The sequence below is a fragment of the Moschus berezovskii genome, chromosome 7 (assembly GCF_049115385.1).
Source record: "Moschus berezovskii isolate FMDL1 chromosome 7, NW_MosBer_1.0, whole genome shotgun sequence".
Classification (NCBI taxonomy): Eukaryota; Metazoa; Chordata; class Mammalia; order Artiodactyla; family Moschidae; genus Moschus; species Moschus berezovskii.
The window spans coordinates 51,063,444-51,086,683 of NC_142466.1; the positions used below are offsets into that span (position 1 = coordinate 51,063,444).

The 23,240-nt window shown below is 43.4% G+C and overlaps 1 protein-coding gene across 3 annotated transcripts in view; it reads right to left on the minus strand.

Annotated features, from left to right (window-relative positions):
• Positions 1-17,236: 17,236 nt before the first annotated feature.
• The window catches only part of DOCK8 (dedicator of cytokinesis 8), a 245,115-nt gene continuing 239,111 nt past the window's right edge, over positions 17,237-23,240 (minus strand). For all 3 annotated transcript variants that reach the window (XM_055428339.2, XM_055428342.2, XM_088837919.1), the window contains 2 exons: positions 21,062-21,232; positions 17,237-20,677 (listed from right to left, as the gene is read on the minus strand). In XM_055428339.2, the coding sequence (XP_055284314.2) occupies positions 20,617-20,677; positions 21,062-21,232 (232 nt within the window). In that variant the 3' untranslated portion in view covers positions 17,237-20,616. The remainder of the gene's footprint in view (positions 20,678-21,061; positions 21,233-23,240) is intronic.

The following is a 23,240-nucleotide window of genomic DNA, read 5'->3' on the forward strand; positions in this document are numbered from 1 at the left end:
CAATGTACAAGTATTTGGAGATGCAGCCTTTAAAATGTAATTATGGTTGGGGCTTCTCTGGTGGTAGAGTGGATAGGAGTCCACCTGCCAAAGCAGGGGACATGGGTTCAATTCCTGGTCCCAGAAGATTCCGCAGGCCATGAGCAACTAATCCTATGTGCCACAACAACTGAGCCTACGTGCTGTCATGACTGAAGCCTGGGTGCTAGAGCCCATGCTCCACAACAAGAGAAGCCACCACAATGAGAAGCCCACGCACTGCAACTAGAGAGTAGCCCCTGCTCTCTGCAAGTATAGAAAGCCCATGCTCAGCAATGAAGACCCAGCACAACCACAGATAAATGCAAAATAAATAAAAAATTAAGTAAAAAATAAAATTATTTTTAAAAAGCAATTAGGTTTAGATGAGGTAAGATGGGTGGGGCTTGTCCCACCCATCAGGGGCTTAGTGGCCTTATAAGAATGAGAGATCTCGCTGACTCTCTCTGCATGCACAAACCAAGGAAAGACCATGTGAACACACAGTGAGAAGACTGCCATCTACAAGTCAGGAAGGGAGTTCTCACCAGGGACTGAATCAGCTGATAACCTTGATCCTGGACTTCCCAGCTTCTAGAACTGTCAGAAAATAACTGTGTTGTGTAAGCCATCCAGTCTATGATGTTTTGTTACAGTAGCCTAACCTGAGACTGCCGGCACTGACGTTTTTAGTAACATCTCTGGGTACCTGGCTGATTGCACTATTGATCTGTGTGCTTTGGGAAGTTATGGCTCTATCTAGCTCAGTAAGGGCTGGAGGGTCTTCCCTTATGACTTTCTCCCAACTGCAGACAAAAAATGATGTTGCCTGTCACTTCAGTAAACCATGTTTCCATTCCATCAAGTCATCAGCCACTGTAGCTGATCCTGACAGTGCGCCTTGGGGGAAATTCAGGATGGAGAAAAATAGGGTAATGGCCCTAGATAGTTAAGATGCATATCTGAGGGATAATTTCATGAGCCCAGAATCTTGTGACTTCCCATAGAAAAGCACTAAAATCATTAACTTGAGATTTTTTGTGTGTGTATGTGTGATTAGCAGTAATCTACATGTTGTGTTTTGATTTCAGGAAGACTCTTTTAGATCCTGGCTCCTCCCTTACCTCTTCAGAGTAATTCCTCAGAACTATCCGAAAGGCTGTCTCCTGGGCTATAGTCCTTAGTGAGCTCCCTTAATAAAACATAACTTGCAATTTGTAGGTTGTGTGTTTTTCTTCAGTTGACACAGCCTCAGATGACCCAGTGTCTCAGCCACAGCCCTCATCTGGTCATGGCTTAGGCTGGTCAGTGAGCCCAACCTTGTAGTTCTTAACAAGTTAGGCATTCCACTGTACCACTGTTGATGTCATTTATGATGTCATGATCATGGTGGCCACCAACACTGCAGGCCCCTGGATCTCTTTTAACGGTTCCAGGTAATTGTTTGGCTAATGATTGGTACTGCATTTATCTAGCAATGTTGACAATTTTACAAAAAGTGCTATTTCCACTGTGCTTAGTGTTTTTCTGCTGCTTTCCATCTCTGGATATCTCGTAAGAACTTTGATGATCAGGGAAGAGCCAGGAGGTCCCACTTTCATTTGGACTGACTCTTCACTGTTAGTCTTACTCTTTAGGTACTGGTTGGCTTGAGAATGTTTTTATCTTTTTAAAAGACCGGGCAGCCAATCTTGAAGGCCAGGGCAGATATGGCACCAACTTCCCCATCAGTGCACCCCAGGTTTATGACTTTGAGCTGGTTGAGGTTGAACTTGGAAGCACAGTGAAGATGAGTGGTGTCTGATGAACCCAAATGTGAGATATCAGGAAAAAGTTGCATCTCAGCTCCCTCCAAATGTTGAAAGTCCCATTCTGTACTTTCATTCTCCTCTCTTGTGCATGTTGGTGGGGGCCACTCATGTGGGGGTCCCTTGGCTGAGCTTCATGAGGAGCAGAAAGCAGTTCCCTTGTTTTTTCAGGGTGGCTTCCTTCCCTCAGTTTATCTACCACCTGTGATTTCAGCCTTGAATGGATAAGCCAGGACACACGTGAATCATTTTTCCTCCTCTGACCTCTGTCTTACCTTTTGCTGGAAAACTCTTAGTTTGGAAAGGAAAAACAACCCATGTTTTCTGTGTAGTAAGAACAACTCTTTTGTCAAATCTCAGTTCTCTGTACCCTTGGCTAAGAGCTCAGGTCTAATCTTCTGACTCTTGATATTGTTAATGGGAATGATAGGAATTTATAAAGTCCTTTTCTTTTTCTACAACCTCTGACTTTAAAGACTGTTTTCCCAGAAACTCAAATCTGAAAGTCATAAGCTGGACTTAAACATTTTTTTTCTTTTTGCACTCCTGCTATAAAAAATCTCAATCATCCCCGAGGCATAGCAACACCTCAGCTCATCAAGGGGAATGTCATTCACAGAGTATAAAAGAGAATAATATATTTAAATATATTATTCTTATTATATTTTTTTAGACTTTTCATGATGTCGTTTACTTTTTCACCTATGGCCCAAACTCCCTGACAACCCCTGCCAAATCTACAAAACTGAATAATAATATTGTTTATCAAATGCTTGCATGCATGCTAAGTTGCTTCAGTCATGTCCAACTCTTCGCAACCCTTCAGACCCCACCAGGCTTCTCTGTCCATGGGATTCCCAGAAAAGGATACTGGAGTGGGTTGCCATGCCCTCCTCCAGGGGATCTTCCCAACCTAGGGATCAAACCCATGTCTCTTATGTCTCCTGCATTTGCAGGTGGGTTCTTAACCACTAGAGCCACCTGGGAAGCTCACTGAATGCTTAACGTCAACCAATAACCCTATAGCTGTTCATATCTCCATGGAACAGATGAGAAACTGGGGCTTAGAAAGGTGGCTTGTACAATGTAACAGAGCTAATTTGGAGGACAAAATTTTTAAAAACTCATTTCTGTGTTTTTTTGCTTTCATTTGCTTTGGCTCAAAAGTCAAGCATTTATTCTGATACTGCAAACGTAAAACTTTAAAAGACAAAAATATCCATTAAACACTGCTTAGAAAATAGTAAGTCCTCAAAAGGAAGGCAATAGGTATTATTTATATTATTTTTATTGATGTCCCAGGAGATAGTGTCTTATTATATACAGATGAAAATCCATTGCGGTTAAAATCTTGGCACAATTTGATATTTCCACAGGTGAACAAGAAAGTAAGTGAAGTGCTTTGGGAAGGCAGGAGCTCGTGGCTGAGATGGGAACATGGGCTTGGCCTTCTTTTCTTTGGGATGGGAATCCAGGAGACTTGGGCTCTTGCTCAGGCTTGGCCAACAAGGTGGGGAGGCCGTGGAAGGTCCTCCCTATGGTTTAGTTTCCTCATCCATATAATGAGGGGTTTGGATGTTAAATTGGTGCTGAGGTTTCCCCTAATATGAGGAATCCTGGGAGTCTCATCCGAGATGGGAAAGTCTAGACAGCCCCAGAGTGCTGCCCTGTCACCCTAACACCAAAGTCTCTCGCCTTGTGCCCTCCTCTGATCTCTCCTGTGCTCAACCCCAATTCAGGGCAGGAAGCTGAAGGACTGTGGTGACAGGGAAAAGGCGGGTGAGAAGCGAGAGGGAACAACAAAATGGCAGATGATGGAGAGAGTGGGCAGAAACTAGACACATACATGTCCAGAGAAAAGACTTGGAGGAAAAAGGAGTCAAAGGACGCCTATGTTTACCCTCTATTGCTCAGCAAGTAAAACAACAGCTGAAATGCATGAAGTCCTTGCTGTAGGCCTGGCCCCAGGTTAAATGTGTCACCTGGGTTATCTTATCTCATTTAGTCCTCACGCATCTTATTTTATAGACAGGTGAGAACTAAGGCTTACAAAGTTCATCAGTTTACCCAACATCTCTGAGGCCATTTGGGCTACTCTAAGAAAATAATATGGCTATTACACCATAGGCAGGGGAGGTTATAAACAACAGAAATGGAGTTCTCACAGTCTGGAGGCTAGAGGTCCAAGATCAAGGTGCAGGGCAGTCTCAGTATCTGCTGAGGACCCTTTTCCAGCTGCAGTTTGCATACTTCTCACTGTATCCTCACACTGCAGAAAGCGTAAGAGAGCTCTCTTGACCCCCTTTTATAAGGACACCAATCATACTCATGATGGCTTCATGATCATGATCTAACCAGCTCCCAAATGCCCCGACCTCTGAATACTATCACATGGGGGGTTAGAGTTTCAGCATATGAATGGTGGGGTGGGGGGACACAAACATTCAGCCCACTGCAATCACTAATGAGTAAGAGGCAGGACTAGGAATTGAACCTTGGTGTCTTAGATTCCAAAGCTGTGCTCATAAACACTAATCCACATTTCTCTCCTCTGTGCTGCGGAATGTCACTGTTTCACTTAAGGCTGACTTAGCTCTTAATCTTGATCTCATGGCTGACCTAGCATGATGAGTTCACCACCCACGGGCAGAATCAGACAGACAGTCAGGCACCTACCTACACACACACTCACCCCTTGATGACATTCAAGAAGGCTTGGCAAAGAAAATTCAAGACAGTGAATAACATAAATAGAAAGTCTTTTTTTGTTAGATGCCATCACATACGGACAGCTGTTTCAGCTCCTTGATTAACCCTAACTTAATCTAATGTTGAAATGAACTCTTGTTCCTTCAGATGCAAGATCATTGCCATGGACGCATTCCCAGATGACCACAGATGCCTGAGGTTTGTTGGGAGATGATACACATAGATAAGTGGTGACTACTCCTAGGTAACCACATCATACTTCCTTAATATCATCCCTATCAGAAAACCAGAGTAAGCCTCATTTCAGGATATCTCTAGGTCCCCAAGGATCATAAGGATTCTGGTAGAAGATAGAGGTGTCCTGTGATGGTGCCCCGTTGGGGTTCTTCCACACGTGATCATTTCCCAACATTTCAAATGTGAGGAAACTTTGGAAAGACTGTATCAGATCCCTACCCAAAAGTCTCTGGGGGAGACTTCCCTGGCAGTCCAGTGGTTAAGATTTTGCCTTCCAATGCAAGGGATGCAAGTTCAATCCCTGTTGAGGGGGCTAAGATTCCACGTGCCTCTTGGCCAAAAAACCAAAACATAAAACAGAAGCAATACTATAACAAATTCAATAAAGACTTTAAAAAGTCTCTGAGGTCCATAAACTTTTGTTTAATTTTGGGGATATTATACAGATCTTGGAACCAATCAGATTCAAATTCTAGGCTTTTGCCATTTATTGACTGTGGGACCAGTCCCCAGCCATGGAACTACAGGAGCCTATCCTGTCAACAGGAATCATACCCCAGTCTATTTTATGGGTCAGGTGAGCCAGCACACAAAAGCCCCAGTATAGGACCTGGGGCACAGCAGGTGTTCAGTCACTGGAGCCTCTTTCCTCTGGCTTCTGTGTCTACTGCTGTATAACAAGCCACTCTCAGGAAGTGGACTAGTTAACTTTACTCAAATAACAACCAGATATTTGCTTATGGTTCTGCTATCTGGGTTGGTCTCACCTGGAGTCACTCATATACTCCTGAATCCCCTCAGGAGGCTCAATTAGTCCTGGATATCCAGCATGGCTTCACTCCCATGTCAGACACCTTTGGCTAGAACGCTGGGACCAGGCTAGGGACCTCTCTTTCCATGAGGTCACTCCATCAGGATGGTTAGCAGAGGAAAGCTTCATAAGGTGAAACATATGTAGTCACACAGGGCCCCACACCCAGAAGGACCCCTGCTTGGCTTAATTCTCTGTTGCCACTGCCTTGAAATTCTTAATACTTTAAAAATGAGAGACCCTGAATTACCATTTTACACTATGTCCTACAAATTATGTAGACAGGACTTGTAGCCATATTTCTTTCCTCAAAGGCTCCAAGCACCAAGGGGTTGAAAGAAGAAGCTGGAAAGCTTAAAAAGCTTAGGCCAAAACTCACACAGTGTCACTTCACTGCATTCCAAGCTATAGCAACTCACAAGGCCATGCTGACCCAGGGGAGGAGCAGAAAGTCTCTGTGGCCATCCACATCACCTTGCTTCCTTTTGCAGCATTCTCATGAGCAGGCAGGTCCTGACAGAGCTTGTTTCGAACTAAGAAGCAGAAACCCACTCAAGTTTCCTCATAAAAAAGAGGGATAGATGGTAAAGAGCCAGAAATCTCCCAGGAAGAAGGGTAGCCACATCTCAGGGAAGTGTAAATGACAGTTAGAAACTCAGGGCCTGAGGCTATGGCTTGACTCTCAGGGATCACACTGGTTTCCTTGGTGAGTCAGCTGTGGTCTGAGGGGAGAACCTAGTTACTCAGAAGAGCCAACTGTCCATTCTAGGGGCTGTGGGCTGGGCGGATTCTCGGTAAGAGGTTAGTGGAGAAAGTGTGCCACGTAACTCGAGAGAATGCTTTGTCTTTATCAGCTATTTATGAAGTGCCAATAATTATGCAGACTTCCCTGGTGGTTCAGTTGATAAAGAATCCACCTGCAATGTAGGAGACCCAGGTTCAATCCCTATGTTAGGAAGATCCCCTGGAGAAGGAAATGGCAACTCATTCCAGCATTCTTGTCTGGAAAATCCCATGGACAGAGGAGCCTGGCGGGCTACAGTCCATGAGGTCGCAAAGAGTTGGACACAACTGAGCAATTAAACCACTAATAACTATGAACAAGACCATGTCTGGGCCTAAGGGGACAAAATTTGGCCCTAGAGGACCACTTCTTTTCAGTCACATAAAGGAATTTCTTGCCACCTCTTATTGAAGCAAAGGAGGAGGAGGGTATGGGGATACTACTTTTTATTATTCCTTGGGCCCTGGAAGTCAATTCTACTCCTTGTTGGGTGGTTCATCCGACATCAAGTGGCAAGACCCACTTACAAGGGAGGTTTGGAAAAATGTATTCTCTTAATACTATGTCAATTAGCCTCACAGAATAGCTGAGTGATGAAGAACCAGAAATTGTGACTTTCCCTGACTGACTCTGTCCCACCTCAGGGAAGATGGCTGACTTGGGCTCTCAGAAGGAGGGATTCCTACATGGACAGCCCATCTCTTGAACGCGCTCCTCAGCGCTCCCTCTCCCACCTCTCCTATTTCACCCCCTGACAGTTCCTTCTTTCACACCCTCCTCTAAGTGCTCATCCCTTTCTCAAGAAACCCCACCTACTTCCCCTCACACATACTGACCTTCCTTCTTCCTCTGTTGGTGCTTTTTGGTTAACTTCAATGTTTATGGCCTAAGATGGGCTCGATAAAGGACAGAAATGGTATGGACCTAACAGAAGCAGAAGATATTAAAAAGAGGTGGCAAGAATACACAGAAGAACTGTAAAAAAAAGATCTTTACGATGAAGATAATCATGATGGCATGATCACTCACCTGGAGCCAGACATCTTGGAATGTGAAGTCAAGTGGGCCTTAGAGGACATCACTACGAACAAAGCTAGTGGAGGTGATGGAATTCCAATTGAGCTATTTCAAATCCTGAAAGATGATGCTGTGAAAGTGCTGCACTCAATATGCCAGCAGATTTGGAAAACTCAGCAGTGGCCACAGGACTGGAAAAGGTCAGTCTTCATTCCAATCCCAAAGAAAGGGAATGCCAAAGAATGCTCAAACTACCGCACAATTGCATTCATCTCACACGCTAGTAAAGTCATGCTCAAAATTCTCCAAGCCAGGCTTCAGCAATATGTGAACAGTGAACTTCCAGATGTTCAAGCAGGTTTTAGAAAAGGCAGAGGCACCAGAGGTCAAATTGCCAACATCTGCTGGATCATGGAAAAAGCAAGAGAGTTCCAGAAAAACATCCATTTCTGCTTCATTGACTATGCCAAAGCCTTTGACTGTGTGGATCACAGCAGACTGTGGAACATTCTGAAAGAGATGGGAATACCAGACCACCTGACCTGCCTCTTGAGAAACCTGTATGCAGGTCAGGAAGCAACAGTTATAACTGGATATGGAACAACAGACTGGTTCCAAATAGGAAAAGGAGTACGTCAAGGTTGTATATTGTCACCCTGCTTATTTAACTTATATGCAGAGTACATCATGAGGAACGCTGGGCTGGAAGAAGCACGAACTGGAATCAAGATTGCTGGGAGAAATATCAATAACCTCAGATATGCAGATGACACCACGCTTATGGCAGAAAGTGAAGAGGAACTCAAAGGCCTCTTGATGAAAGTGAAAGAGGAGAGTGAAAAGTTTGGCTTGAAGCTCAACATTTAGAAAATGAAGATCATGGCATCTGGTCCCATCACTTCATGGGAAATAGATGGGGAAACAGTGGAAACAGTGTCAGACTTATTTTTTGGGGCTCCAAAATCACTGCAGATGCTGATTGCAGCCATGAAATTAAAAGACGCTTACTCCTTGGAAGGAAAGTAATGACCAACCTAGATAGCATATTAAAAAGCAGAGACATTACTTTGCCAACCAAGGTCCGTCTAGTCAAGGCTATGGTTTTTCCAGTGGTCATGTATGGATGTCAGAGTTGGACTGTGAAGAAAGCTGATCGCCGAAGAATTGATGCTTTTGAACTGTGGTGCTGGAGAAGACTCTTGAGAGTCCCTTGGACTGCAAGGAGATCCAACCACTCCATTCTAGAGGAGATCAATCCTGGGTGTTCATTGGAAGGACTGATGCTAAAGCTGAAACTCCAATACTTTGGCCACCTCATGCGACGAGTTGACTCACTGGAAAAGAGTCTGATGCTAGGAGGGATTGGGGGCGGGAGGAGACGGGGATGACAGAGAATGAGATGGCTGGATGGCATCACCGACTCGATGGACATGAGTTTGAGTGAACTCCAGGATTTGGTGATGGACAGGGAGGCCTGGCGTGCTGTGATTCATGGGGTCGCAAAGAGTCGGACATGACTGAGCGACTGAACTGAACTGAACTGAACTGATGCTGGTGCTGGGGTTTTCCAGTTTTGTTGGCTCTGAAAGACAAGGTTTGGTCTAGTTGGTGAAGGAGACATTGGTGGGGGATCAGATTCCAGGACAGTTTCCACCACTGACAGCTGTGGGAGATAGTTTTCATTCATTACCCAAAAGAACAAGCAACTTCAACCAAGTGAAATTTAAATTTCCCAGTAACAAAACACTCTACTTTTATTTGAAGAAATGATATTTTTCTCTATTAACTTGACATGGACTAGCTCCTTGAAAACAATAAACTTGGCATTATTTAGCTGGAGAATTAAAATTTTCTGGCATCTAGGTTTTTTTAATTAAAAAAAATTTTTTGTTGAAGGATAAATTCTCACACGCTAGCAAAGTAATGCTCAAAATTCTCCAAGCCAGGCTTCAACAGTACATGAACCATGAACTTCAAGATGTTCAACTGGATTTAGAAAAGGCAGAGGAACCAGAGATCAAGTTGTCAACATCCGTTGAATCATCAAAAAAGCAAGAGAGTTCCAGAGAAACATCTACTTCTGCTTCATTGACTATGCCAAAGCCTTTGACTGTGTGGATCACAACAAACTGGAAAATTCTTAAAGAGATGGGAATACCAGACCACCTGACCTGCCTCCTGAGAAATCTGTATGCAGGTCAAGAAGCAACAGTTAGAACTGGACATGGAACAACAGATTGGTTCCAAATTGGGAAAGGAATATGTCAAGGCTGTATATTGTCACCCTGCTTATTTAAATTATATGCAGAGTACATCATGAGAAATGCTGGGCTGGAATCAATATTGCTGGGTGAAATATCAATAATCTCAGATATGCAGATGACACCACCCTTATGGCAGAAAGTGAAGAGGAACTAAAGAGCCTCTTGATGAAAGTGAAAGAGCAAAGTGAAAATGTTGGCTTAGAACTCAACAATCAGAAGACTAAGATCATGGCATCTGGTCCCATCACTTCATGGGAAATAGATGGGGAAACACTGGAAACAGTGACAGACTGTGCAGAATCACTCCAGATGGTGACTGCAGCCATGAAATTAAAAGATGCTTGCTCCTTGGAAGAAAAGTTATGACCAACCTAGATAGCATATTAAAAAGCAGAGACATTACTTTGCCAACAAAGGTCCATCTAGTCAAAGCTATGGTTTTTCCAGTAGTCATGTAAGGATGCGAGAGTTGGACTAGAAAGAAAGCTGAGAGCCAAAGAATTGATGCTTTTGAACTGTGGTGCTGGAGAAGACTCTTGAGAGTCTCTTGGACTGCAAGGAGATCCAACCCGTCCATCCTAAAGGAAATCAGTCCTGAATATTCATTGTAATTTTCATCTTGAGCTGAAACTCTAATACTTTGGCCACCTGATGCGAAGAGCTAACTCATAAAAAGACCCTGATGCTGGGAAAGATTGAAGGTGGGAGGAGAAGAGGACGACAGAGGATGAGATGGTTGGTTGGCATCACCAACTCAAAGGACATGAGTTTGAGTAAGCTCAAGGAATTGGTGATGGACAGGAAGCCTGGTGTGCTGCAGTCCATGGGGTCGCAAAGAGTCAGACACGACTGAGCGACTGAAATGAACTGAACTGAACTGGTTTACAGAATTTTGTTTTCTGTCAAACCTCAACGTGAATCAGCCATAGGAATGCATATGTCCCCTCCCTTTTAAGCCTCCTTCCCATCTTCCTCCTCATCCCACCCCTTTAGGTTGATACCGAGCCCCTGTTTGAGTTTCCTGAGCCATACAGCAAATCCCCGTTGGCTATCTATTTTACATACGGTAATTTCAGTTTCCATACTCTTTCCATACATCACCCTCTCCTCTCCTCTCCCCACGTCCATAAGTCTATTCTCTCTGTCTGTTTCTCCATTGCTGTCCTATAAATAAATTCTTCAGCACCATTTTTCTAGATTCTGTATATATGCATTAGAAAATGATATTTATCTTTCTTTCTGACTTACTTCACTCTGCATAGTAGGTTCTAGGTTCATACACCTCATTAGAACTGACTCAAATGCATTGCTTTTTATGGCTGAGTAATATTCCTTTGTGTATATGCAGCACAACTTCTCTATCCATTCATCTGTCGATGGACATCTAGGTTGCTTCCATGTTCTAGCTATTGTAAATAGTGCTGCAATGAACAATGGGATACATGTGTCTCTTTCAATTTTGGTTTCCTCAGGGTATATGCCTAGGAGTGAGATTGCTGGATCATATGGTGGTTTTATTCCTAGTTTCTTAAGGAATCTCCATACGGTCTTCCATAGTGGCTGAATCAATTTACATTCCCACCAATAGTGTAAGAGCATTCCCTTTTCTCCACACCCTCTCCAACATTTGTTTGTAGACTTTTTGATGATGGCAATTCTGACCGGTGTGAGGTGATATCTCATTGTAGTTTTTATTTGCATTTCTCTAATAATGAGTGATGTTGAGCATCTCTTCATGTATTTGTCAGCCATCTATACTTCTTCTTTGGAGAAATGTCTGTTTAGGTATTTCTCCCACTTTTTGATTGGGTTGTTTTTCTGGTATTGAGTTGTATGATCTATTTGTATATTGTGGGAATTAATCCTTTGTCAGTTGTTTCATTTGCTGTTATGTCCTCCCATTCTGAGGGTTGTCTTTTCACCTTGCTTAGTTTCCTTTGCTGTGCAAAAGCTTTTAAGTTTATTCAGGTCCTGCTTGCTTACTTTTGTTTTTATTTCCATTACTCTAGAAGGTGGGTGATAGAGGATCTTGCTTTGATTTATGTCATTGAGTGTTCTGCCTATGTTTTCCTCTAAGAGTTTTATAGTTTCTGGTCTTACACTTAGGTCTTTAATCCATTTTGAGTTTATCTTTGTGTGTGGTGTTAGGAAGTGTTCTAATTTCATTCTTTTACATGTAGCTGTCCAGTTTTCCTATCACCATTTATTGAAGAGGCTGTCTTTGCCCCATTGTATAATTTTGCCTCCTGTGTCAAAAATAAGGTACCCATAGGTGCATGGGTTTATTTCTTGGCTTTCTGTCTTGTTTATTGGTCTATGTTTCTGTTTTTGTGGCATCTAGTTTATATGATACGAATCAGCCCAAGGACTAGGCAGAGGTCCGTCTTTACTACCCAGCAGCTGATGTCTACTTGAATAAGAACCTCATGATCATCGATCTCTTCACTGATCAAAGGGATAACTCCTAGCCTCAAGGAACTTCCAGTCAAGTGGAAGGGACAGTCTTACAGTCAGGAAAAAAACAGAGAGGGAGGGGGCAATGAGGGATGGTGAAAAAGTAGAAACAAGTATGGGTGGGGATTACCCTGCATCTGGTTTCCAAGTTGGAGCTCAGGCATAATGGAGGGTTGGGACCCTTTCAAACTGCGACCATAGCTGTTTGCACACAAGTGCTCAACAGGAGTTGGGGGGGTTTTCTCCAGGCAGAGGCTGTCATGTCTCCTCAGTTGCAGGAAAGCCTGCCCAGCTTACTCTCTCCACTGTGTGGGCGTGCTGAAAGATTCGGAGTTCAGGCAGGTGGAAACTAGGCTGGGCACAGGTGGAGGGTCCTCTCAGGAGAACTGACTAGACACCCTCACTCCCAACATACACTTCCTCCCACCCTTTCAACCCCAATACGCGTTTAGCTGCACCTTCTGGGTTCCTCCAGCTGGAGGGGGCCTGGGAAGGAGCCCACTTCCCGATATCACTTTACTTGATTCCCATTTTGAATTCTTTATCCTGCCGCTTCACAATTCATGAGTAAAAAGGTAGCTGGGCCTCCAAGAATCCCCCCTTGATGCTGTGCAGCATCTCCCTTTCCCAAATTTTTAGCTACTCACTGCCAGATGGCCTGAAGTGCCTTTCTGCTTCTGATGTCATCAAGAAGACGCCCAACATGTGCGCACACACACTAAAACCTCCTGGGTGGGGCTTGATTTTTCTAAGCCATATTTTTAAAAATTACTCATTTATTTTTGTCTGTGCTGGGTCATCCTTGAAGTGTGTGGGCTTTTTCTAGTGATGGTGAGCAGGGGGTACTCTCTAGTAGTGGGTGTTCAGGATGCTTATTGTGGTGGCTTCTCTTGTTGCAGAGCACAGGCTCGAGGCACACGGGCTTCGGAATCTGCAGCTTTCACTAGTTGTGGCATGCAGGCTTAGTTGCTCCACGGCATGTGGGATCTTCCCAGACCGGGGATTGAACTGTGTCCCCTGCATTGGCAGGGGGATTGCTATCCACTGTTGTTTTTGTTGTTCAGTAGGTAAGCCATGTCTGACTCTTCGCAGCACCATGGGCTGAAGCACCAGGGAAGCCCTCTAAGTGGTATTTGAACAGCTGTGTGTGCTGGGGTGTCTCGTATTCAGTTCTCTGTGGATTAGGACCATTAAGTTTCCTAATCAGCTGCTGGGCTCCACGCAATCCTCTTTAGAAACCTTTTGCTCGATATGTGTCTGGTGACGTCTGTGTTTTAGCTGCAAAGTGGAGCCGATGGAGTGGAGCATGCAGACTAACATTGGGCTTCTAAACAAGCAATGTCAGTTTGTGCTCAGTTGCTTCAGTCGTCTCCGACTCTTTGCGACCCCATGGACTGCAGCCCGCCAGGCTCCTCTGTCCGTGGGATTCTCCAGGCAAGAATACTGGAGTGGGTTGCCATTCCCTTCTCCAATGTCAGCTTAGTCACTGCAGATTTGTCCTGGCTGCCAAGTTCTCTTTTTCTTCTCTCTTCTTATCAGGGAACCTTGCCACTCAGTAGCTTTGTTTCAAGCGGAAGTTGGTGTGCTTTGATACCCTCAGGGAGCGCTTACAGGCTGGGGGACAGAGGTGGGCTACTGGAATCCTTGTATTTACCCTCTAGAGGAATGCACTGGAAACAGGAGAAGAAGTGAAGCCAAGTTGGATTGGGTTTCCAAGCGCCCCTGTATACCTTCTAGGTTCCACCAATACCCTTTCTTCTTCTACCCTGGGGCCCTTGCTGTTGGCCTTGGCCAGATTATGTAAACCGGCACTGCAAGTTGAATAGACCAGGCATTTATTTTCTGATAAATTGGGTCTCTGTCCTGCCTGCACTTTGGTCTGCTTTTGATAAATACAACATGTGGGGGCCTGGCTAAACTTTCTAGATGTGTCGATTATAAATAGTGTTTGCTTACATTTGGGGCAGCTCTTTTGAGTTTCCAAAACACGTTCCCATACAGTAATTGTCTCACTGGATTTCCTCAATAGGATGAAAGAAGATGGAGCAATGCATCCCTATTTTGTAGTGAAAAAACCTGAAACTTGGAGAGGTATAGTGACTTGGGCAGTGGCAGGAGTAGAAAGTAGAAGAGTAAGAAAGCAGAACTTCTGCTCCTTGCTGCAGAAACCTTTGACAGTCATGCAGTCTTTCTCTTTTTAAATCTCACTAATCACCCTGGTAATCTTGTTGGATAACAGAACAATTTGTTCATCCATGCCATGTTCTCTTATTGCATAAAAGAAATGATAAGGGACAAGAGAACTGATTTCTTAGCTGTATCCTTTAGAGCTCTGCCACCATGTCAATCACTCCCTTACCCAGGCTACCAGTGATTCACCACCTTCCAGTGTATGGGAAAAATAGTCAAGGTGAAAGTCATTAAGCTGCCAAGCTAACGCCACAGAGATCATCATCAGAGCAGGAACTGCACTGGACTCAGTAGCGTCATTCGAGAGAGAGCTCTGCCTCCCCAAGATGCGCGGCGTCAAGGCCTTAAGGATCAGGAATGTGGACTGACTGCTCTCCGTATGGTCTTCAACTGAGGCTATGCTGAACTTCCTCTAGTCATACTACGGCAGAAAACATAGTGACCATCAGAGCTTTGGTATTTTAATCAGGCTCTGTGATTCCTATTAAGGATAAGGTCTAAGGTGATTTAAGGGAAAACAGCAGAAAAGGGGGGAAAGCCTCTTAATTCTCGCCCATGCATTCATAATGGATAAAGTCAAGAGGGAACAGAAGGCTATTCCTCCAGGGTGAGCTGACCCTAACTGTCTTCCCTGTTTGGTGCTTTTAGCGCAGAGATACAGAAAAGGAACAGTCTGACGGAAATCATCACTGATGGCCACCTTCATTCAGCTGTTTGGCTGCTCAGTTGTTCTGACTCTGCAGCGCCATGGACTGCAGCGTGACAGGCTCCCCTGTCCTCCACCATCTCTCGGACATTATTCAGATTCACGTCCATCGAGTCAGTGATGCTATCTGACCATCTCACCCTCTGCCACCCCCTCCTCCTTTTGCCTCCAATCTTCCCCAGTGTCAGGGTCTTTTCCAATTAGTTGGCTCTTCACATCGGGTGGCCAAAGTAATGGAGCTTCAGCTTCAGCATCAGTCCTTCCAGTGAATAAAAACATTGATTTCCTTTAGGACTGACATCACTTACAAACATTTTTTGAGCACCCACAATGGGCCAGGCTCTGAGGATTCTATGACGAAAGACATAGTTTTGATGCTTGACTTTTCCCATTCAAACCTAATTTATTCCATTTCCCTTTCGCTCTCACTTTTCTCCCAGTGTCCCTAACAGCTGTTTTGATTCCTGGTCATTTGCATCATTTCTGGCAAGACATTCTAGAGGATCAATTCCTGATGTAGCAGAACCGCCCACATCCATTCCAGGATAGGGTTAGCTCTGGTCCTCCCTCATGTACTGTTTATCCCCTTGCATCTCCCCTCCTAGAAGGTGCTTCGAGGTCAATGGTCGTGAACATGAAATGAAATAAACTGCACTCCTGATTGCCAGACAAGTTTAAGTTTCTTCTTCTGAATGCATTTACCTTAAAGCAAATATTCTGTGGGCCTCCCTCGTAGCTCAGTCGGTAAAGAATCTGCCTGCAGTGCAGGAGACCCGGGTTCAATCCCTTGGTTGGAAAGGTCTCCTGGAGAAGGAAATGGCAACTCACTCCAGTATTCTTGCCTGGAGAATCCCATGGACAGAGGAGCCTGGTAGGCTACAGTTCATGGAGTTGCAAGAGTTGGACACAACTTAGTGACTGAAGAGAAAGAAATGTTCTGCAGGCAGCATGCTTTGTTGTGCTTCTTTCCCCCTTTCTTCCTGGTTCCCTGAGGAAACACTAGTCCCTCTATCAGTAGCTTTGTGGTTGGAGTTGATATTCATCCTGCTTCTGCTGTGAGGGGAGACCTTGCTCAGCTTAAGCCACTCTGATCAGAGTGAACCCAAAGACTTTGCCTCGGAATCCTGGAACACAAAATCTCTTTTCTTTGTGGAGCTTAGTTGTGTGAGGTTGTGAGGCTCACAATAGCCTTTTTCGTGATGGATAAGCCTGGAATTTCCAGGGAGCACTGCTGAAAGCCTGAGGATGGAGCCAAACAAGAGAAATCAGAGATGAAAGACGGGCCCAGGACATGGGGTATGGGCCCTGAATCCAGCTGGGTCTGAACCAATTCTACATCTGGGTTAATCTATTAAGTGAGCCAATTAACTCCACTATCCCCTTTGAAAACACTGATTCGAGTTTAGTTTTCTGTCCGTTACAAAAGATCGCCAGCTAAGTACTATCCTTAGGCTAAGGCTTCCCAAATGGGGTGCCATGGTGCACCTGTGAGCTGAGTTATAGATATTACTTGAGAATGATGACCCCAGCCCTTTGGAGGGGCTCAGAACAGCCAGAGTGCCAGGGATGGTCATCTCTGGAAGCAAATAGCTTTGTCCACTTACCCCAGTGAGACAACAAATGCAAAATTTTAATGTGCCCTATTATGGTGATTTTAGAATATGTTCAAAAATTTTATAAGACTGCTTCATTCCAAAGGTAGAGCCTACTACTCCTATCCTTGAAAGTGAAGTGAACTCTGGTGACTTGCTTCTGAAAAATAGAATATGGCAGACATGAGGGAGTATGATTTCTGAGGCTAGGTCATAAAGGACACGGCCACTTTTGGCTTGCTTCTCCTGAACTGCTCACTCTGGGGGAAAGTCAGTGAGTACCCATGCAGAAGGGGTTGAGGTCCCTAGGGAGAAGAACTGAGGCCTCCCATCAATGACCAGCATCAACTCTCTAAAGTTATGAATGAGCCACCTTGGAAAAGAATCCTCCAGCTTTAGTCAAGCCTTCAGGTGAAAGCAGCTCTGGTCAATGTCTTGATTGCAACCTCCCATGCAAGACCTTAAGTCACACTGCCCATCCTCATCCACTGGAACTGCGTCAGGTATTGTTTACTGCTGTGTTAAATTAATGAGTTTAGGGGCTGGCTGGCTGTTATATTATGCCTTAGTAGATAACATTTACACCCAGAATGTGAAAAAGATTGAGAAACACTGCTTTAAGTCCAAAAAAGAGTACACTGGTTACTGCAGACATACACAGCAATATATGAGAAACTTTAGTTTTAGTCTTTTTTTTTTTTTTTGCAAAATACTTAGTTAATAGCAGCATTACAACATTTGAGATAACAAGCATTTAAAAATACATTTAAAGCAAAACAAAAGCTCCCTGTCTTTGCAAACATACTTGCAAACACAATTATCAGTGACGGCTCTAAAAGTTTTTGCTTTTATAACTAATGTATTGTTATGGAAAGGACTTCTCAGTGAATAGTATTATGGCATTTAAGACAAACCCAATCAGGTCTACTCAATATATTCAGGTTTCACTTTCCTGAGATTCTTAAGAGCTGGTGACAACTGCACTCAACACCTTGTTACAGGAAAGGAGGCATGAAGCTAATCAGAAGGTTTCTCCCATAAGCTTCTATAGAAGTTTGCAAAGTAAAATCAAGTGGGCTATCACTGCATAGCAGCTTTCTCTAACTTTCAGGATACAAAAGGCCTAATCTGCTTTACTCTTAGGAATGTCTGAAATGCTTCTTTCTTAATCCCCTATTTAGGATACATAATCATTGGAGAAGGAAATGGCAACCCACTCTAGTTTTCTTGCCATGAGAATCCCATGGACAGAGAAGCCTGGCAGGCTACAGTTCATGGGGTCACAAAGAGTCGGACACGACTGAGCGACTATCACTCATCATCATCAATCAGAGGACCAACGTTCGAGTTCTTTGTTTATGCCATTACTTAGGTAAGTGCAATGCCTCCAGTTCATTTATAACCATTACAGAAAGAACGACTCCCCTGGAGTAAGAAATAATAACTCACTTCAGTATTCTTGCTTGGAAAATTCCATGGACAGAAGCATCTGACAGGCTACAGTCCACAGGGTCGCAAAGAGTCAGAAACAACAGAGCACACACCCAAAGAACAACTAAACTATTGGAATTGAGAAAAGAGCCAGGGTTAATTCATTAAGAGTATGAGTTAAACCAGTGTTGACGAGTTCACACTCGCCAACTCTACCAGCTTCCCTTCTAGGTAAGCCCATGGACTCTCAGTCAGAAGTTTTTCTTCCTCTAGACACTATTCCTCCTACTTTGCAAATCTATAATCTGAGCACCCAGATCAGAGGCATCACACCATAAAAGTTGAGAGTTTCTAGAACTGTACCATCTAATATAGTAGCCACGAGCCACAGGTGGCTACGAGCACCTGAAATGTGGCTGAACTTAAGATTGAGATTAGGTGTAAAGTATAAAATCTCTAAGTATAAAACATACATACAAATTTTGAAGACTCAGTATGAAAAAAGGAATGTAAAATACCTTGTCAATTTTTATATTGATTACATGTTGAATTGATAATATTTTGTATATATTGGTTAAATGAAATGTATTATGAAAATTAATGTCACTTGTTTCATTTCCTGATTTTTTAATGTAGCTACCAGAAAATTTAAAATAACATATGCAGTTCATATTATATTTCTATTGGACAGTGCTGGTCTAGAAGCAGGCCTACTCACAGTCATTCATTTAATTATTCAACATATGTTTATTAAGTGTCTTCTGTGTGTTGAGTTCTAGGCTAGGAGACAGGAATGCAACAGGAAACATAAGTTTTTGTACCTATGAAGCGCGTGGTACCCACTGTAGAACAAGAGAGACTGAAAGTGAAAGCAGGGGACATTTAATCTGGAATATTTTAGGTCACGGGATTTTAGGGCTCTTAGAGTTAAAGCCAGCCCTACATGACTTAGCACCTAACCCTTATTATATCTGAAGCCACAATATAATTGGTGCTGATAATAATGGCCACTCTCGAGTCACTGAGAAAAAGTTATATTCCATACTGCCTCTTGTAGTCTGCTGTGCATTACGGCTACAGCCATACAGATGCTCTTGCTCACTAAACTGAGAGGCTCTGGAGGGCAGTGACAATGTTCTTTGACCTTGATCTCACCCAGTGTCTCCCACACAGAAGATACTGAACAACACATGGAACTAAAGCAGGTCATGTGTACTCATTTAAGAAAACAATTAAATACATCATATACTTTAGGAAGAGTTCTGCCCCAAATGTCTAAAGAACAAAAGGTTTGCCATTTAAACTAGTAAGTTTCAGTACTTAAAAGAAAAATGTCCTCTTTCAGAATATAAATTCATGCATACCTGATGATATAAATGAAAAAGTTCTGTGATATCCAAATGAAATTCTCTCTCATGACCACTAAGACTAAATATTATATATGAGGTATGACCCTGGATAGCACTGTTTGACCAAGGCTATAATCAGGCATCTTCTTCTCTGACATGCTTTACCAAAGAGTTGTGAGTTGTCAAAATCAAAAAAGAATGAGCTGCAAAAGGAAACATTTTGCTTGCAATTCTTATGTTTTCAGTACCAGTCAAGGTAATCAGTCATATTAAATATATATAATTTAATTCTCAAATAATAACTTTGTTCATCTTTGTCCAAAGACTCCAAAACTGAATATATTCTCTAGCTGATGTACACATGCTGATGGACAGCACAATGCTCAGAAATGAAAGCAGAAGTATTATTCTTTTATAAAAATAAACTTGGTCCCAGAGAAGAGAATAAAAAGTGATACAAGAGTGAGCATAAGAAAAAAAAAGCCAAGCTTTAGAGAATTGTTTCAATTTTAGTAAATGCAGCATCTGCAACTTTGAGCGGGTCACTCAGAGTACCATGTATCTCCTACATCAGTGCTGGAGCGTGCACCTCTCTAAGGTGTGTTAAATTAACAATGAAACAGAACAAAAAAGCAAAAATAACTGTACAATTAGTCCACCATTACCAAAAGGGAAGCAGGTTCACAAATAATTGATCCCCGGATTTCCAGCCTTCATGATCTTCCAATTTCTAGTAAGCCCTCCCCTCACAGATTTATTGGAATGTTTGTACTCCAACAAGTTCAGTTTTTTCCCATAAAAACGGGATGGACAAGTTTACTCTGAATAGGTTGGTGGACAACTTTTCCATTTTCCCTTGGGCAATTTGGGTTTATCTAAATATAGGTTAAATTCAAAAACAGATGGGAGGAAGTCATCCCTTGGCTAGGCAGTGCCTGACCACTCAGCAGGAGAAGCTATTTATGCCTTGTTTTGTACAATTACGTGAAAAAGCCCGCCTTAACAAATAATACAGGCACCCCTGATGAACCAGCCTCCAGCATCTCCATCTGCCAAATATCTGAAGTCTGGTCACACCCCATTTGCGTGTAACTCCCACGGTCACTTGGGTCCCAGAGCTTCCAAAGTACGTCCACTCAGGGAGCGTGCGGTGTGTCCTGTGTGGCAAATATCCTGCTTTAGGTACCAGCGGGTCCTTCTCCAGGGTCACAGAGCCTCCAGTCTTCCTGGGTGAGGATAGTTTTTCTTAGCTGCCCTGTGACAACTGGGTTTCACATTTCCTGAAACTAGATCTGTGGAAGGAGTCTCTGAAATTAAGGAGGGAAGAGAACAGAGGAAAGAAGATCAGTTAGCCTTTTAAAGAAAGGGAGGGGGAAAATCATTCACTAGAAAAGGACATCTATTATGGGGAACTCAGTAAATAAGTAAACAAGGGAAAGTGCGGCCATGCCTTTGCGCTATGTCAGGAGAAACTCAGGCAATAATTCAGCCCTGGGAAGATGCTGGCAGAAGGCCACACGGAGGGGCCCCGAGAGGTCAAGGAGAAGGCGCAGGAGGATTGGGATGCCAGCAGAGCAGATCACGCTCGGGCAGCTTCTCTGATTCCAGGGCCCGCTCCCACCCCCGGGGGCTCTACAGTTCTGACTGTCCTTTATCCTCCTGGAAAAAAAGCCTCCCTGCCTTCTTCTCACCTCTTTTGACTGTCAACTCTGAATACTGGCTTGTAGAGTTCCGGAATCTTCCGCTCGATCATTGGTCGGAGGTTCTCTTTCAGCTTGTTGTAGTTCTTCTTGAGTTCCTGCTGATACTCCCTCTGATCTGCTGTGATGAGACGCTTGTTTTTCTCTACGGCTTCCCCGCATCTGAGATGCAAATATCAGGGGAGAGAAAAGGAGGTTGTATTTCATAGAAATTTTGTATATTTAACTCATACAGGTATGCCATAACCATAACACCTCCAGTAAAGAACTACAACGTGGAAAGCTTAACTAACTCGCCTCAGGTCACAAAGTCCATAAACTGCAAAGCCAGCTCCAGAGTCTGTCTCCCATGAGGGATGTTACATACCAAAGAAGAAAATTATCTTATTTAAACACAACGAAGCCTTGCCTTTCCTTTTATACTGTTTTACCCAAGGGAACTTACTATCAACAAACCCTGAAGTGACAATACAATGGCTGAAACTTAGCTGACATGCAATGACTAGTAGAATTGATGCTTTGGAATTGTGGTGCTGAAGAAGACTCTTGAGAGAGAGTCCCTTGGACTACAAGGAGATCAAACCAGTCAACCCTAAAGAAACTCAACCCTGAATATTCACTGGAAGGACTGATGCTGAAGTTGAAGCTCTAATACTTTGGCCACCTGATGCGAAGAGCCAACTAACTGAAAAAGACCCTGATGCTGGGAAAGACTGAGGGCAGGAGGAGAAGGAGGTGACAGAGGTGATTGGATGGCATCATCGACTCAATGGACATGAATCTGAGCAAACTCTGGGAGGCGGTGAAGGACAGGGAAGCCTGGCGTGCTGCAGTCCATGGGGTCGCAAAGAGCTGGACATGACTTCATGACTGAACTACAACAATGATTAGTAATGATTCAGATGCATTGGATTCCCATGATCAACATGGTTTAAACTGTTTTCCTAATAGTGGTGCTTGATTTGGTAGTGTTACTGGGGATACCTGGGCCTCCCTGGTGACTCAGTGGTAAAGAATTTGCCTGCCAATACAGGAGATGTGGGTTCAGCCCCTGGTAGGGAAGATCCCCTGGAGAAAGAAATAGAAACCCACTCCAGTATTCTTGCCTGGGAAATCCCATGGACAGAGGAGCCTGGAGGGCTACAGTCTATGGGGTCACAAACAATGGGACATGACTTAGCAACTGAACAGCAGCAACATGGATACCCAGGCCTTGCTATCAAATCCTCCCTATTAGCACTGAACACATGTTCAGGATGACAAAGTAATCAGGCGGCATGTAGCTGTGGGGCAGGGGAAAGCCACCTGACCTGAGCAACATTAAACCTATGGACACAGCTTCATCATGGAATCAGCCTGCTTTAGAAGAAAGGCTTGATTCAATGCACCCTAGAAGCCTTCTGCAACTGGATTTTCACCTATCTTTTAAGGCTGACATTAATTGAAGCAAATTGTAGTATACCCAAGATTGTATATCAAAGGTTTCAGGGAAGAGGTAGGAAGGGGAGGTATACAGTCTTTGAATCCTGAGAAATCTACATCACCCCTTATTATTATTTTTTTTATTGCCCCTTAACTAACAATTATGAGCTACCACCATGTGTAAAATAAAATCAGTTTCAGGGTGACTTCAAGACCCAGTTTTGTAACCTTGGCAGATGAGAGGCCTGCAGAAGTGAATTGCTAATTTGGGGATGGGCTACTCTGCAAACTTCAGAAGTAACTACACTCTCTACGATCTTTCTTATCAGAAGACATAATATCTACAGATATACACAGTGTTTTAAAAAGACAAATATATTAATAGGTAGAATGAAAAATAACCATATTTGTATAGTAACTTTATATTTTAACAAATTTTATAACAAAGTATTTCATAGATGTTTTCTGTATTTCTTTCATTTGGATTATAATCTCTAGGTTTTCTTACTAAAATTAAAATAATTTTCATTATGTTAATTTAAATCCATAAACTAAAGAGAGCTATGAATTAAATTTCCCTCCTAGAGAGGAGCCAGATCTCTTGGGAAATGTATACAGGACCATATAAGTACACTACAGATAATTTTTTAATGGTCTTATCTGTAACTTTGTTATTAGGTCCACAAACGTCTGAACTGCGCAGCTTTCACTCAGTGACACCTCTGTTCCAGATGGCCCCCTCCCTCGC